Source organism: Taurulus bubalis (genome assembly GCF_910589615.1).
Source record: "Taurulus bubalis genome assembly, chromosome: 17".
In the NCBI taxonomy this organism is placed as follows: domain Eukaryota; kingdom Metazoa; phylum Chordata; class Actinopteri; order Perciformes; family Cottidae; genus Taurulus; species Taurulus bubalis.
In genome coordinates this window covers 7,406,817-7,423,539 of record NC_136605.1, presented here as the reverse complement: position 1 = coordinate 7,423,539, position 16,723 = coordinate 7,406,817, and the positions used below count along the sequence as shown (strand labels likewise).

General features: G+C 39.9%; 1 protein-coding gene across 1 annotated transcript; it reads right to left on the bottom strand.

The window, feature by feature from the left end:
- Positions 1-2,580: 2,580 nt before the first annotated feature.
- Positions 2,581-11,138, bottom strand: pmm1 (phosphomannomutase 1). The gene is made up of 8 exons (XM_079232650.1): positions 10,861-11,138; positions 10,030-10,147; positions 8,778-8,854; positions 8,374-8,465; positions 7,881-7,980; positions 7,319-7,394; positions 4,311-4,426; positions 2,581-3,830 (listed from the first exon to the last, which is right to left on the bottom strand). Exons 1-8 carry the CDS (start codon positions 11,032-11,034, stop codon positions 3,708-3,710), a joined length of 876 nt encoding a protein of 291 aa, XP_079088776.1. The 5' UTR covers positions 11,035-11,138; the 3' UTR covers positions 2,581-3,707.
- Positions 11,139-16,723: the final 5,585 nt, after the last annotated feature.

The following is a 16,723-nucleotide window of genomic DNA, read 5'->3' as shown; positions in this document are numbered from 1 at the left end:
TTGAGACAGGAGGGTACAGTGACCGGCATAGGATCAAACCCGGAAAAAAGGCTTTTAGGCCTCATTTTTCACAAAGTAGTTTTCACGTAAAGTATTACAAACAACTGGTAAAACAAAGTGGACATAACTGTGTTGCAGGTCTGCAGACTGAGGCATGACAGCTGAGTCCATGTGCAAGGAAGGAGAGCGACGTAGGACAGAAGCTAAATTCAGTTTGACTTCCCTTCTTTGGTCGCTGCTGCTCACTTTACTTCAGCAGTGTTTCCAGGGTCACATGTTGGGTGCAGGTGTGGGTCAGATTATCACAACCTACACAGTTCAGACTTTGGACAGATGAGAAGAAACTTTGAATTCAAGAGCAGAGATAACGGATGTAAAAGCAAGTAGTTGAGGGAATTGAAGTTGAAATGGCAGGTTGACAGCAGTAAATCCCAGTTACCCAAATCAAATCAACACAAAGAACAATATCCCTAGATATGAATAGTTCTATGTTTGCACCCTAGACAGGATGTCTTATTAGCTCTTTTCCGGTCACCAGTTTAGAAATATCACCATATAGGACTAGAAAAGGAGATGTTTTATTTTTAAGTAGGTGAAGTGAGTTCAAAGTTATGAATTCAGTTTGTCTTCGACAGAAAAAGCATGAAGGTAGACCAGGAGTAAGACAGGCAGATCACATTAAATCAAGCATGAATATTTCAAAAGTTTGAAAAAAAAATTACTTTACTGTGAGGAAAGCGATTGCAAGTATTTTCCTGGAAAACGCATATCCTTGGTTGTGTGTCTTGTCTGTGGTTATTTATTTTAATTATGTATTTATTTAATCAGATGTGTATGTGACCTCAGATTGCAAGCTCTATATTTTGGGTAATTACAGTCAGAGCTTGCACTTAAGAAATTTAAACTTCCAACATGAAAACTGCCAGAAAAACTTCTATAAACATCACCGTCAGGTTTTTCCAAATTTGTGGAGTTGTTTGAAAAATGTCTGTTTTGAAAACATCTGGGGCCAGATATTACTGATAAAAAAAACTATTTGTAAATCTCTTTTTCTATTATCAGAAAAAAACATGTATCTGTGTGTGGTGTATCAAGCGCAGTCAGTGTGATCGTGAACTTCATGACTTCATAGTTGGTGTCAAAAGAGATCATCGACACATCAACGCTGTTTGTAGTTATTCAGGTTTGCCGTGTGTCATTTTCTATTATGTCTGTTCCATAGAGTCTCTATGCATCTTGTCTGTCTGTCAGTGTCACTGCCTGAACTTGTTCAACCTTACTTTGGATTTATTTAGGGGCACTTTCTTTTGTGGACGAGCCACGGTGGTGGTGATCCCCATGATGACGTCTACTGAGCCTTGAAAGAACATTAAAGCATTTTATGATTCACGCGTCTGATGGAAGCTGTGTTTCTTTAGTCGCATGTGAGAGTGAGACTGACGGAGGAAGAGGAAGAGTGGAATGAACTTTGATCAACATATGAGGCTGTCTTTAAAAAAGAGATCACAGGTCTGTTTTTGACCACAGACAACACGTCCTGTCAAAGTTGTCCCCAGACTGATCAGTATGACAGTGATTATTATTACTATACTAATACTATATTAAATTAACTCCATTTTATTTATAAATGAATAAATCTAAGATGTTGGTTGTGTTTTAGGTCTGGAACCAGGCTAAGCTCACCCACTGACATGTCAACTTCTGTCTTCATTGGTAAAAAAGATTGTACAGTAACCTCAGGGCTGTTATTGAGGGGTGAAACAACTAGTGGCCAAATGGCAAAAAAAAAATAAGATGTGCTTAACACGATGACGTATTTATCACGTCACTTCCTGCCTCTTCTCTATTTCTAGAGACATATGCTCAGCATAAACGTGATGGTGCCTGAGGAAAAACTTGAAAAAGTTTGCAAACCAGAGCAACTGCCGATACATGCCTTTTGTGTTCTTCCTGCCATTTGAGTGCCTGTATCTTTAACATATTTAGTATAATACATTTTCCCACTTTTGTACATTACATTTTTTACTGTGTATTATTACTAAGCCCCGAATGGCTTTTACAGTGGGGTTAAAAAAGAAAGAAGAATACCAAAAGAAACCAATAAAATTAGCAATATTGGTTGAAAATATTTTTGTCTTTGATGCTGAATATTTGAAGTACAAACTCTTGTGCTACTTATTTAGTTATCTGTGACTTATTGGTAGAATAAGTAGTTAACTGCGGTCACATACATTTTTCTACGGACATTCAACACTGAGGCTCACTTGTCTGATCGTGTGCCTGCCAAGACGTAGTGTCAGGCACTGCTGACTTACATTAAAAGAGAATTGAACGATAGTTAGGGGAATAAATGATTCATTTGTGTACAAAAACAGCCAGAAGTTGAATAGTATTTTATCGTTAAAGCATCTGTGTAGGTGAGATTTGAAAGTGTCTGCCGTCTCCCAGTGGAAAAATGTAAAAAGGCATGTAACGAGGCAGAATTGTATTAAAAGTGCAGAGTTCATGATTTTGTGAGTGAGTTACATGTAAAAGGAGTAAAGGACAAAGAACAACACTTGAGAGCTGAGGTCGGTGACATGATATCAAAAAAGTTTTATTACCATGAATTGAGCAAAATTTCTGAAAAACGACAAGACCGATCTTTTTAATCAGTTAGTGATTCATTAAAAGCTCATATCTGCTGTGCATAGAGGTCTACATGATCCTTTTAGTCTTTGTTGTTGAAGCAGTGTCTACAGTCAGACACAGAACTGCAGCTGATATATGATTTATCCTATTTACAACAACGATTCATCCAGGAGGCGTTTTTTCTGAACCGTGACAGAACATTGACCCGTCATGGGAAAATCTAAGTCTCAGTGTTCACAATTTTAAAAGTTACTTAAAAAACCCTTGAGGCATCTGTTGAAAACTGCATTAATCTAAAAGAGATTAGCAATAAGCATCAATACATACATTCACCCAGAGCGCAGGCCACGATTTAGCTCGTAAAAATATTTTACATAAAAAGCTGTCATGTCAACTGACAAAAGGTTTGCAGAGTGACTTGGTCACAATAGCTTAATTCACTGGTTAAGATGAATTCATTGAGTCAGTAATGTTCAGTTTTTAAAACGAAATCTGATCCATTTTAAAAACAGACACTTGATAGTTAAGGGATTACACAGTAAATAAACAAAACATAACATATTAAAATACCTGGAATGATTCATATGCTGCAACTGCATTTTCAATGTGGACTCACAAAACGAGTAAATGTTTCTCCGTCACTTTTGTCACCTTCTTCAGCGGTGTTCAACGAGACTACAGTACACCAGCGAATGGTATGGAAATATAACAACATGAGTGCAAATCATAATTCTATGCTCTTAATAAATTCTGGAGTAATAATTCCCAACACTGCTGAATATCTTAGTTTTTAGGGCTAGTTTCATGTCACATGCTACACATCGCAGTGCTGTTACACTGGCCCCGCACTTCAAACGTTCACATACAGGTAACACTTCCTCAGTTTCTGTCCCTTTAAAACAAAACAAAAAAGCAGCTGGATTTATTGCACACATTTAGTCAAATCACCCTGCTGCTGTCTATTTGTATAGAGTAATCATATTAATAACATGGAGATGATCAGTAGTACCTTTCAGCAGTTGTAATATGGGATGGAGTTGCTTGTTGTTGGGGAGAGGGCATGTTATTCCAGGACATCAGGGCTCATGTGGTGGAGCATCAAAGAAAAGCTCCCGACAGAACCTGACCGTGTCCTCCGGAGAGTAGACCGTGAAACCGATGGTCCGTGGGTCGTTGAAGATTTCGTAGTCATTTCCTCCCTGAAAAGACAATCATCAAAGATTATAAATCCATATTAATATTCTATCAGCCAAAGCTCTCCCAATCTAAAATCAAGAAATTTGAGCTTTTAACAAGCCTGGACAAACAGTTTGATCTGAGCGAACACTTAAGTCATTAAGTTGTGAAGATAAACCCCAGAATACAATGGAATATTGAAATAGCAAGTTTCCTTATTTAAGAGAAATCTTTATGCTGCTGAAATTACACAGCAGTGTGAGTGCGTGCAAATCTCTGCAGCCAGGTTGCTAAATATTTGTGAAAAGAATTCCCAGAAGAGTGGGGGCAGATTAATGCCCAGGTTTTAGAATGGAGATATTCAACAATCAATGTAATCTTTGACTGTCCACATACCTTGGGCCATGCAGTGTATGAAGAATGTAATTAGTAGACAGTGTCAGTATCTGAATCCACATCACTGCACCCAGCCCTCCTGTAAATATTTCCCAGGATGAACTTACATCCGACGTCTCGTTGCCAAAGAAATAGATGGCGTTTAGGCCTTCGCTGTCCAGCAGCTCTAAACACAGTCTCTTGTCCCAGCCCTCTGGAAAAACGTCAAAGCTGATGAGACCACCTAAAAACACACAACCAACAGGACATTGTTATCATCCTTGTCATAATTATTTAGTCATATGCATTGTAATCCTTGAATAAACAGCTTTAACAATACAATGCATTTTAAAGACAACATAATTCATATGAACCAGTTCACTCAAAATGTTGGTGAATACTTTCCCTTTCGCATTCTTCCACCTATTTACACTCAACAAGTCTGGCCCTGTGGAACACACGTTGTTTACTGTCTGACCAGAGGCTGTGACTGATGGAGGCTTTTTTGTTTTAACAGTTGGCAGAGAGCGAGACACACCCTTCAGTCTGGAAAAATAAGATTTGCAACAAATAAACACACACCCCAACGTGTGTGCGAGTCCATCATTGACCAAACAATGGCAATAATTTTCTATATTCGAGGAATCCAGAGACGACAGTGACGGGCGTGATTGCGGCCGCAGCTCGTAGATAAGGGCACAGATTGCGACGTGTGTTTTGCAACATGTTCTTTACACAGTTCAGCTCTGGCCCTCATTACAGCTTGTTGTTCATCACATATTAAGGGTCACAGAAAAAGCTCTCTTGTTGCTCAGCTGCCAGTCGAATGATCATGCAACCGTGACATGGAGCCCAAAAGTCTCCTCCAACGTTCTACACAGCACTTCCCTTTTAGTCCTCCCTTCCCCCGTAAATACTATTCACTGCCTTGTCAATAACAAAGGCAACAGCTGAGGAGCCTCCAGCCAATCAGAGGGCTGTTTCACTCACCCACCCACCACACGCCTCCATCCTAAACACCTTCAACCCCACACAATAAACACCTCAGCGCTTCAGCCACCTCTGGGAGAACCCATCCCCCGGCCTGCTTTGTCTGCTTTTTTCAAGAACAAAGTCGGGCTGCTCAGTGGACATTGAATAGATGTGCATGTAATCCTTTTCAACCACTCTGCTAAACCCCTAAAACCTAAATGAATTACACAAACTGCCTCTTTATATACAGGTGACTAAAATGCACAAAACGTGAAGTTCCAAAGAACATATAGACAGGAATCTAATAGCTTTAAGAAGCTATATGTGGAAATGAGTAATTTAAGGAATTTGATATTCAACATTCCTCAAAGGGTTTGCCTATCTTTAACTGCATCTCCTCCTCTGGGATTGCTAACATTTAATAATTAAAGAATCAATACAGGATACAAGCTTTTACCTCACATCCTCAGTGTCTCTTATATTCTGTATTCTCAGTGCAGATTGGATATAATGTTTAAACAACACCTAAATAGCATTTACAATCAACACTTGCAAATGAGAAGGTATGACAACATGTAAACCATACTTTGGTGTTTCATTAAAGATTTCATTAAATTTCTATTTTCTTTTTTTTTACAAAATGGACTAAAACACTGGCAACGAGGAATATCTTTGGTAGATAATAATAATAATAATAAGATATCAGCTACCAGGGGCAGCCGTGCTGAAGCAGAAAGACACTGATCATTAATTTGCGCATTTCCTCTGCGTCAGTAAAACAGTAAAACATCTGCAAATGGCGCTGATGTTGCAAAAAACAACAACAACTGTCTCTCTACCTCAGAAACCTATTATTAGATCAGATCGTATACTGTGCAGACATATCAGCCCACCTAGACTGATCCCGACTGTTAACCTGTTAATATCTTTAGGATTCATACTTATTTTGCATTTGCACCTTATTGTTATCTTTTATATTCACACACATCCCAATTCGTATTGCAACTGCTGAGCAGCATTTTTACTCAGGATGAGTAAAGTTTCATGTTGTTTTATCTTCTAAACTTCAGGTAACATGATAGCTATATGTGAACTCAGAAAGCAGACAGGAGATAAAGTCCCATTTCCCTTTTGTGCTACGTGCCAGGGACCTAGAACTGGAAGAGATTTGAGGAAAAACCAGTCTGTCTGTCTCCTTTGTTTGCCTGGATTGTGAAAAGCCTTCTGGGGTCATCAACTGAGGCTCACGCCTCTCAGAGCACGTAAGCAAACATCCATTATCCGATTAATCTTACTGCTGCTGCGTCACAGAGAGAGCGGGAACTGTGTGTTTGTATAAAAGTTAACAGAAGGCTCCAACGTAAAGCACAAGGTCCTCCATACAGCACAGGCACGGGTTAGAGGGAGAAGAGACAGACAGATGTGCTGTAAAACTAGTTTGTCATTAAACTACACCGTCATCAGGAAGACAGCAAGAGCCAGAAAGATCACGCTCCAAGAATACAAACAAAGAGACTGTAGTAGACTGTATTATTCAGAGAGCATGCGTGGTAAAACTATAGTAGATTAGGTCACGTCCAAACATCATGGAACATTGTCATCTGGTGTTTTGATCCCCTATCCACCTCTTCAGGAGACATTTGAGGGTGATATCAGGGTTCAATTGGTTAAATGCAACATGTAGTATACACTGACATGATACCTTCCAATACAGAGTACTGACCTGATACAGCGCTCTCTTGCAAAAATCTAAAATCTGTGTGCCTCACATGGAGGCCTCCCTGCAGATGTTTACAGGCTGTCTTACAATCGATTCAGCCCTGAACCAGTGACACAAAATTAACTCTACTGGCAAAAAAACACCCCAAAAACGAGTATGTGATCAGACTCATTTATTTGTTTGCCAATAAAGTGCCACTGTCTCCTGGGTCTTGAGGCACCGGGGATGCTAACATACAAATACACACTGGCTCTTTTCTCTCGTACGTTTATGGCTCTCCTGTTTTATGTCTCCTGCAGATTAAGAGAAGACTCAACTGCCATTTCCTGAATGTAATTTTAGACCCGTCAGAATTAGAATTAGTGGGTCGAATATTACAGGATGCATGCTTTTTTGCAAGTGCAGGTTTTCTGTAAGTGGGCTTTCGGCTGTCGACTCTCTTACCTTTAGTGAACTGAAGTCCCTTTCCAGCAAACTCCTCTTTCAGGGCAGCAACAAATTTCTCCCTGATCTTCTCTCTCTGTGGAGAAAGTGACAAAGCAGTCAGAGTTAGCCAACCTTGTTACTGCACACAAGCCGTGTGTTTGCATTGAACACACCTAGAACTATTATCTGCTCCGTTCCCCAGATGTTAAATGTGTGCAGTTTGCCATGCACTGGTGCATGTTGGTTAATTTAATCTGAACATAGAGGATCTAGCTGCATAAATGCTAGCGGGAAGCTAAAGTGTTAAACCTCTCCTCTGCTGCTATCTGCTTCCTCCATATCGCCTGGCTCTGTGAACCATCAATGGACAGCCTGTTCAGCGGTCCTGAAAGCTCAACATTGTTCGACCTCTCGCCGTGACTCTCAGTGCCTGATGTGTTCAAATGTGCAGCTTGTTTAATTTGGCAAACTGTGCATTTTTAATTAAGTTATCGTTTCAATCTCATTGCAAATCAGGCGAATTTTCAACCCAGTAATGTAACTTTGGTCACCGTCAATGCACTAATGGCAAATCTTTCACCTTGTCGATTTCAGAGAATTCAATTCGCTCCTCCAGCGTGCAGCTCCGACCAACGGGGGAGATGTTGAGCATTCCATTCCTGAACTCAATGAACGTTCCCCTGCCGGGCAAAAAAAGGACATGCTACTTGTTGAGAGGACTTAAATGAGGCTGCCATTCACACAGCCAGGAGCCAATCCTGCATGTCAAATCAAGGAATTTTACAAATTTGAACCAAGACTGAAGATTCATGTTGACAAAAGACATTCTGAATAGCTGGATTTGTTTTCCCCCCATCAGAAGAAGAAAATATATACATGCTAACAATGGTGTTTTAGCTTTATTACTACACAGAGATCACGATGAGGCAGGTTTCTTCCTGCTTCAACTGGTCAGGGCGGATGAGTTACCAGAAATACCAGGAATGCAGGACGAAAGTGTGTGTGTATGTGTCCACCTGGGGGAGAAAGTAACTTGTGGCCTGACTGTTTCTTAAGATTGGTCAAAGTCTCACCTTTTCTTTGGCAGCTTGATGAGCCCCATGTAGCTGAGGCAGAAGTTGATGAGGTCCTGCAGCAGCTCCTCTCCGATCTGGTTCTGTATCGCCTAACGGGACGAAAATGCACTTTATTCATGAAACACATGGCGGCCTGTGCTCTGTCCCATTGTTGTGACAGGTGACTGAAACTGATAACATTTGTTCTTTTTGCCCTGAGGATCTGGCTTGTCAAGATGCAGGGAAAGAGGTCACCTTGGTAGATTTATAGTCGTAAGTGGTGTGACATAGAATGCTTCTTTTTGAAACATACGTTTCATACAATCATGTCGTCCAATGTATTTTTCTCAAAATAGATAATGTGTTGAATACTAGCGGATATTGTGACTGAAGATGAAAAATGGGACTGAATGTTCACTTACATGCTTTGAGAGGAGTTTCCCGTCTTTGTATTGCACTGTCCCGTTCTCAGCAAAGACGTAGTCAAACTTTTGCATCACTGCAAGAGAGGAGACAGATGGATCAGGGCTAAATGAGCTCATTTGGTTATTTAAGACACACACACACACTCACATATGGAAGAATGGAACAGCCTGCTATTTTTACCTGGTAGCAGATTACAGTGTATGTAACACTGCCTGGAAAAGCCAAGTTTAATCTCTCTGACCTTCCCATTCACTTTAGCCTGTAACTGCCCTGCTAACAACGCTCTACACTATAACTTTGCCTGATTAAAAACGGCATGGTTTCACTTTACCTTCAATAACACAGCAGTCACATGCAAAACAGCATAATCCAGCATAAAAAAGGCATGTAGAAGATGATTATAAAATAATGGCTGGATCTTGTGTGACAAATAACAATAACACATTCCTCTCACTGGGTTAAAAATGTAATAAAAGTGTTATTGGAATGAATTTTGTGTCAGGTACATTATACTGCAGCAGCAACAACGACATTTACTGCAAATGTGTGCATCACAAAGTATAAAAAGGATTCACCTTTTAGCACACTTGGCAAGGTTAGGGAACCACATGGCTCACTCTTGGCATAACCTCTGCCTTTCAGCTGTACCGTAATATTTACAGACAAGTTTCACCCTGCCCATGTTAACCAAACAATATGTTAACTCGGCTGGGAAGTTGTTGTCACAGCAGTGTGAGGGCCAGGGCGCCAGTGGGTTTTGACGGCAGGTTTGGGGGTCATAGATTAATAGTAAACCATACCGAACCACTGGAGTTTAACCTGTGTTTGTTTAATATGTTCATTTTTTAAACTGTGGCTCCCAAGGTGCTGTTACGAAATAATCCTGAGACAATCATGATGAGTGGAAAGGCAACAGTTAGTCATCAAGAGACAATTATTAGCCCGGCCTCCCGCATTGCGACATCGATGAAGGAAGAAAAGGGTGTTCAGGGTTGTGTTATCATCCTTTTTTTTATAGCGAGTCTGTTCAAAGCATTTTGTGTTACTCTCTATTAAACTGCACAGTGGCCTAAATCCCACATTATTCCCAAGGACCATCCTCTCAGCTCCACTCTCTGTGGACTAGTGTCCAATTAGGCAGAAGGCACATTAAAAAGGTCAGGTCATGCAGTGTGACCCAGCTGTGTAAACGATGCAGCATGCAGTGAGTAAACCCTCCCTGGTTCAGACAGGAGGAAGACTGCTCACCATCATCCCCCTCCCCGAGCTGCTCAGCTATCTTGGAGTAGTCGGAGCCTCCCACGATGCCGATCTTCACTTTCCTCCGCAGGGTCTGGAAAAACTCATCCAACTGTGGGTCGATTTTCTGCAGATTACATGCACCGCACATTATCACTTTGTGTTAACTGGTAGAGCTCCCTCTCAAAAAACACATACACAAGTCTGTGTTGTTGAAGCATCATTACACAGAACAGAGAACAATGGACAACGCTGCAGAATTTGCCTTTGTGGTAAAACAATTTGGCATTTCCAATTATTTTAGCATATGGAAGAAAAGCTCTCAGCTGCCCCGCATTATGTAATACACACACACACACACACACACACACACACACACACACACACACACACACACACACACACACACACACACACACACACACTAGTTTACCTTAAATGAACCCAAACATTCAAACTCAATGGACCGAGAAAAAGGAACTGAATAACAGAAAAGATGTTTTGTGCTTTAAATCTTAATTTACTCAATGACAAAACAACCAAAACTAGGTTTATAAAAGAGTTGGTATGTACAGTATGTCAGTTTACCTTTAGGGAATGTAAAGTATATTAATAAACTAAAAAACCTAAAGTGAGGGCAGTGTCCATGTGTGTTGTGACAGAAGTTAAATACACGTCAGGTTGAAGACACCGTATCCTCACTGTCTCACACCCTGAACATAATGAAGGGGCAAATGATGAAGGCAGAAGGGCGAGAGGAGCAGGATCTGCTCTTACGAAAGCTTATGAATGATAACCAATAACCTATAATGTCGATCTGGATGGGAGTGAGCTGCTCACCTCTCTCGGTGCTGTCAACGTCCCGTCCACATCAAACAGGCAGAGGATGTTTCGGTCGGACGAGAAGCCGTTTGATTTCTCCATGTCTTCTTCTCTTCGAGTTTTCCTTCTTAACAAATTGCGCGTGTCACAGGTCCCCGCTCGTGCAAACAAACACGTAATAATAATACACATTCACGTGAAGGAGAAAATAATCAAAGTATCCAGCAGCCAGGTCAAATATCCAAATAAATAGGTTTTGAAGATGGGAATTAAAGATGGTAAATGAAGCCTTCTCGTGCACTTGTTCTTCTTTAGCTTCTTCTTTGTGTCTACAGTCCCGCTCAGTTCAGCTCGGATCAACCGGGTTGACCGAAACCGTCAAGCTCAACAAACACGGCCCGCTGTACGTGTCGTGTATCTTTTGCAACACTGTACGACACACAACCAACAGCCAATCACAGCCGGGCTGCCTTGACGTAAACAAGTGGGCGGGGCCGTTCAGCCGAGCGCGAACTGACCTTTTGCCTCCAAGAGAAAGAGTGGAAGAGATGCAGAACCGAAACAGACAAACAACTGAGGATGAGTCGTATAGACAGGGTATTTATGGAGTAGAGTAGTACCTTATTTATCAATGAAGAAACGCCAGATGGACTTAATACTCATGAATAAAAATCATGCATGAGATTAAGGTAAGCAAAATGCAAATCAGTTGTTGATAAACAGATTTAAAGGATGGGACTACATTAGGATTAATGTAACTGGTTTGAAAATGTTTGTATATATATATGTTATTTTTTAAATATATCTTTTTAATTTAATTCAATTACAGTCCCAAATGAATCAAACCAGTCACAATAATTATTATATTGCTCCATCCTTTAGATACAACTTTCACAACGGATACATTATATTATTCCCTCCAGAGACTTCTCTTCATTCCTGAGTTACAGAGATTATAGATCATGTGTCGCCGGCTGTTCCTATTACACTTGAGATCTTAAGAAATAATAACAAACACAAATGAAATCCCCTGATTTTATGATTTTATTTTTTAAGAGGTTTTCTAACACATTCTAAGTAGTAAAAGTGTTTTGTTACGTTTCAAAGAAAATGATACGCAACAAAGGTTTAGTGGTTTTACATTCATCAGACTATACTGTTATGGTTTTATTCTGAAAGTCAGTCAGACCTCTTCAACCTGAACCCTCGCCTGGATTTGATTTCTATCTCTATATCAGTTACTTTGCAACAGTGGCAGCTTTGCAGCTGACGGACAGAACTTCTGGTGTACAACGAGACTTCAACTGACACAACTGACTTTGGTGCTGGTATCAATACTGGTGCTGACTTTGAGGGTAAATAAGGTGACATAGGAACACCTTTCACTGAGAGTTGACAAATAATTACTGCATTAAGTGACATGTGTGAAGTACATATAGCTGTGATGAACATAGATATTATTCAGAGGTGGAAGACACCAATTATAGCAAATCTCTCATGTTTAAATAAAGTACTGGTTAAGCTGCACCAAACCAGCCCAACTGCTTTAATTTGCTGCATCAACACCTAAACAAATAAAAAAAAGATGTACCATCCCTTTCTCTCCATACACCAGAGGCCCTTCTCCTGTTCTGTGCGCCAGCACAAACACCCCCTGTTGCTGGAATAGTGTAATCATTTGCAGAGCCAGGGCTTTGTAAGTACGCCAGAGTTCTTTTTAACACACTCAGAATGGACAGCAATCGAACCGTGCAGAGACATCTGCTGAATTTGACTATATTAGATTACATAATATATAACATGAGGTTAGATAGATGAGTTAGGAATATATCGTGTACACTTGATTTGATTAAATTAAATTAGGTTAGAAAATAAATAAAATAGATAATCCTTGATTGAATATTAAATTAGAATAGATTAGATGGATTATATTATGAGATGAGGTGGCACTTGATTCAATTTGATTGTGTCAGATCACCTTTCTGTTAGACTGCACTCCATGTGTCTGTGACAAGCACTCAGTTTCACATAATAGGCAACAAAAACACACTATTGCGTTCAGAAACAACTCAGACAGTGCAGACAGTTCAGAGTCTGACAGGTGACTCACAGGTGCCAGCGGTGAAGCAACAGACAGTGACGCACTGCATGAAGAGCTGGGCCTTTTGGAAACAGGTCAAAAAACAGACTCATCTAAAACAAAAGGTTAAGTGGCATTTTGTATTAAATGATACTTAATCTGTATTTATAGAAGCAATTTAAATCTCAAATGAATCAATTAAGTCAGCACCATGTTATTTTCTGTGCTTGAGGAAAATGGTCATGCCGAAATTCCTAGCAAATATTTTAGGTATACTGGTTGTGTCTTATGAATCAATTTTTTTTTAGGTCCATGGAAGCAACACATCCACAAGAGGGCAGAATGGCAGCGAGACAGAGATGGTACCAGTCAAGAGTGGCATTGGGACTCATTGAATTACCGCCTATCAGGCAATTACCCAAATCCAGAAATTCCAGTTAAATACCGACATTTCTCATGAAGTTCTTGGAAATAAGAAACATTTTGTGGCGTTGTCCTCAACATATTTATGTTGACAAAACTACACAACACTTGATTGAATTCTTTAATAACATATGATGAAACACTTTGTAGGATTCTTGCTGAGGGCAGTTTTACAATAGTTAACAGACTTAATACTGGCTCCATAAATCACTTGTATGTTTTATCTTTTCCACATTTCACAGCAATCATAAATTACTACTGCATGGACATTAGTTTCAGAATAAGTGATAGTGTCAGAACACAAACCAATTTGACCCCTCTTTTGGTTTAGTACATACATATTTGTCATGTATCTTTGCATATAAGGTACCATTATATATTTGTGTGCGTTTTAGCCATGCTGACGGACCTTTTGACATTTAGGTCTGAGAGACAGAGTTCGCTTCAATGTCAAAGTCAAAAAAATTGGTGTCAATAAAGTCAGCTAGTTATTTATGTTCCTGTTTTATTAGTAAGATGCCAATTGATATGGTCAAATTGTATGAGGAAGGAGGCAGCTGAGGGAAATTATTGACTAATCATAAACAGACTAATCATTAGCCTCTGAAATAATGAACACGCATCTTTACTGACTTCGACCTCAATCCCATGTTTCCGAAGCAGACGGGGTCTTATAGCTTTAACCTTTTAGACTGACTAAATGGGACAGAGACTAAAAACAGTGGTATTGTCAAAACATCCCATGAATCTCGGTCTCTCAATTATTGACTACCTTAACCTGTTCCTTTGTCTTCGGCTCATTTGTTCCGACTGAAGATGTCAATCTTTAAAGGGAAAGTTCACCCCAAAATAAATAAAATACACATTTGCCTAGCTTTGAAGATATTGTCCATAGAGATGTCTGGTATTCTCCTGGAACAGCTGGGAATTGTTCTTTTTTTAACAAGAATAACAATAATAAATAGTGTTCATTGTGGGGAGTATTTTTGGACACGGATTAATAAGCATTAGTGTCCATCTTCATCATCATCTTCTTTACTCTGAGCTAGATTTAATGTTTTGGAGAAATATGTGCATGTGGTCTCTCAGTCCATATACCACAGGAGGGGGAACTAAGGGTAAGACCTATGCCAAATATAATCCATGGTTCATAAAATCTGATGATTTCCATACCGGGGTTCATGTTAACAAGATGGAAATAGATAGTCAGACTATCTATTTTTGAAAGCAGAAGATAAAAAGAAGACTCTGTATCTGCTTGTTATGTATCACATGTACATTGAGTGATGCACTCAAAAGGGCGTTGTTTTTATATTGCATCTGTGGAAACGTGCTGATCTTTGAAATACAGGTCATTGGGTTTAATACATGTCTGAGTTTGTTTTGAGGTCGAGGAGACGAGATAAAAATAAATCAACAACAAACAAGATGTTCTCTCAAGATTAATTATGGCTATAACTATGGCTTCTTCTCAAGCCTCTTCTTTCATATATGTATAAGTGAGAGCATGTGTGCATATGTGTGTGTGTGTGTGTGTGCGTGTGCGTGTGAGGCCTTCATGCTCACACGCCTGTTTGGGTGCTCTGTGAGTTGAGCTGAAGGCCTCCTTTAAAACAGCACTCTTATCTACCTTCATGCGGAGGGGAAAGTGCTCACTTGGACCCATTTTCTCAGACTAACAACAACAGCCACTGTTAACAGCGTTCAGTTGCTATTAAACAGCCAAGATGAGACAATAAAACAAAGAGTCTTGTTCCTCTTAACACGTTACCTTTTCCTCTGCCGGAGAATAATCCAGGGTGTGTTGAGACGGAAAGCCTCTTCACATGAAGCGGTAATGGGTCTAAATGGCCGTGTGCCCCAAGCCAACCGTGCTATTACGACGTCATACGTGTGTGTTTGTTTAAGATGTTTACGACCCTGCAAGGTGGCGGCCAGACAGGAAGCTGAGTGATGATGAATTGTACTAGAAAGACAAGTTTTGTTTGGAAATGTTCAGTCCAAATGTATAAGAACATTGTTTGTTTTAGGTGGTACAATCATACAGCGTAATAATGTCAAGGGTTTTGGTGGAAATTGCAAATTTATTGAAAGAAAGGAAATAGCACACTACATGATCTTCTTCTTTTGTTCTCCATGTACGCGGCAGAGTTTTTGGAGAGATGAGAAAACAAGCTCATTTCAATTCACTGACACAAATGTCATGTAAATATGTTTTTTTATCTGAATGATCATTCTTTAAATTCCTCTTCTTAGAAGTGAAGCAAAGAACATAAAACAGTGTGAGAAAGACAATTCAATCATCGAGCGATAAAAGAGTCGGACACCAGCGAGATTTAGGACCGGCAATAGGACCACAGTGTGTTTGTAGAAGATGTGTGACGAGGATAGACGGATAGTGAGACAGACAGATACTGAACCAACTGTAAAAGATACAGCCATCCCATTTAACAAGCCACGATCAAATAAACTATATGGCAATCATTTGATGAAAGTATTAACATTGTGTGCAGTAACAAATGATTTCATCCAATATCTGAGATTACATGATATTGCATTTCTTTGATAACTTGATGACTGTTAAGATGGATGCGTGAGCAGGTAAAGGTTTGTGTAAAAAAAACATGCCAGCATGTGAGGCTGTACTAATATAGTAACAGCAGTGCCTCAACACACAACGCATTCACAATGATGATGCTAACACGCAGATGTTAAGTAAGTTCATCATCTTAGTTTCACATGTTAGCTTCTTGACATTAGCTAAATAGCTCTAAACACCATGTACAGCCGAAGCTGATAAAAATGTAATTAGTTTTGCAGGTATTTAGTCATAAACCAAAGCACTGACAAATGTACATCATGGTGGGGAATGGCAAGTAGAATATTTTGACCAAAATGCTTAGCAATCCATCCAATCGTTGTTGAGACACGTCACTTAAACCCACAAATGTGTAAAGTCAGTCGGTTGCAAAGATCAGGGGGCTCCACGAACGTTGTGCTAATCCTTCAACTAGATCATAGCTGAAAACCTCGACTGGCTGGTGGTGCTACAGCTCAAGGCACGGGATAATCAAAGCCCTTCAGTTTGATCATCTGGGGAACATAAATGTCTGCATATAATAACATGTATTTGTTGCTTTATTTAGTCTAGACCAAAGTGGTGGACAGACAGACTGACGCCAGACACGTTCCCCCATTGCATGGTTAACAAAACAGCACATGTATCATTACTTCACAAAAGAGTTTGACTCCTACAACAGCGGGGCGTCGAGGCTTCTAGCAAACATTTCTCAAACAGATGTAAATAGTGCTGATTTGGTGAATTAGTGTGTATTTTATGGCAGCAGGACGGGTTTTAAAGATTGACTCCAAAGAAAC

Coding starts and splice junctions, on each gene's coding strand:
- pmm1 (XM_079232650.1), bottom strand. CDS start 11,034: ATGTGTATTATTATTACGTGTTTGTTTGCACGAGCGGGGACCTGTGAC. Junction 8,855..10,029: donor GCTCGGGGAGGGGGATGATG/GTGAGCAGTCTT, acceptor CCTCTCTTGCAG/TGATGCAAAAGTTTGACTAC. Junction 4,427..7,318: donor GGGACTTCAGTTCACTAAAG/GTAAGAGAGTCG, acceptor GTGTGTTTTTAG/GTGGTCTCATCAGCTTTGAC.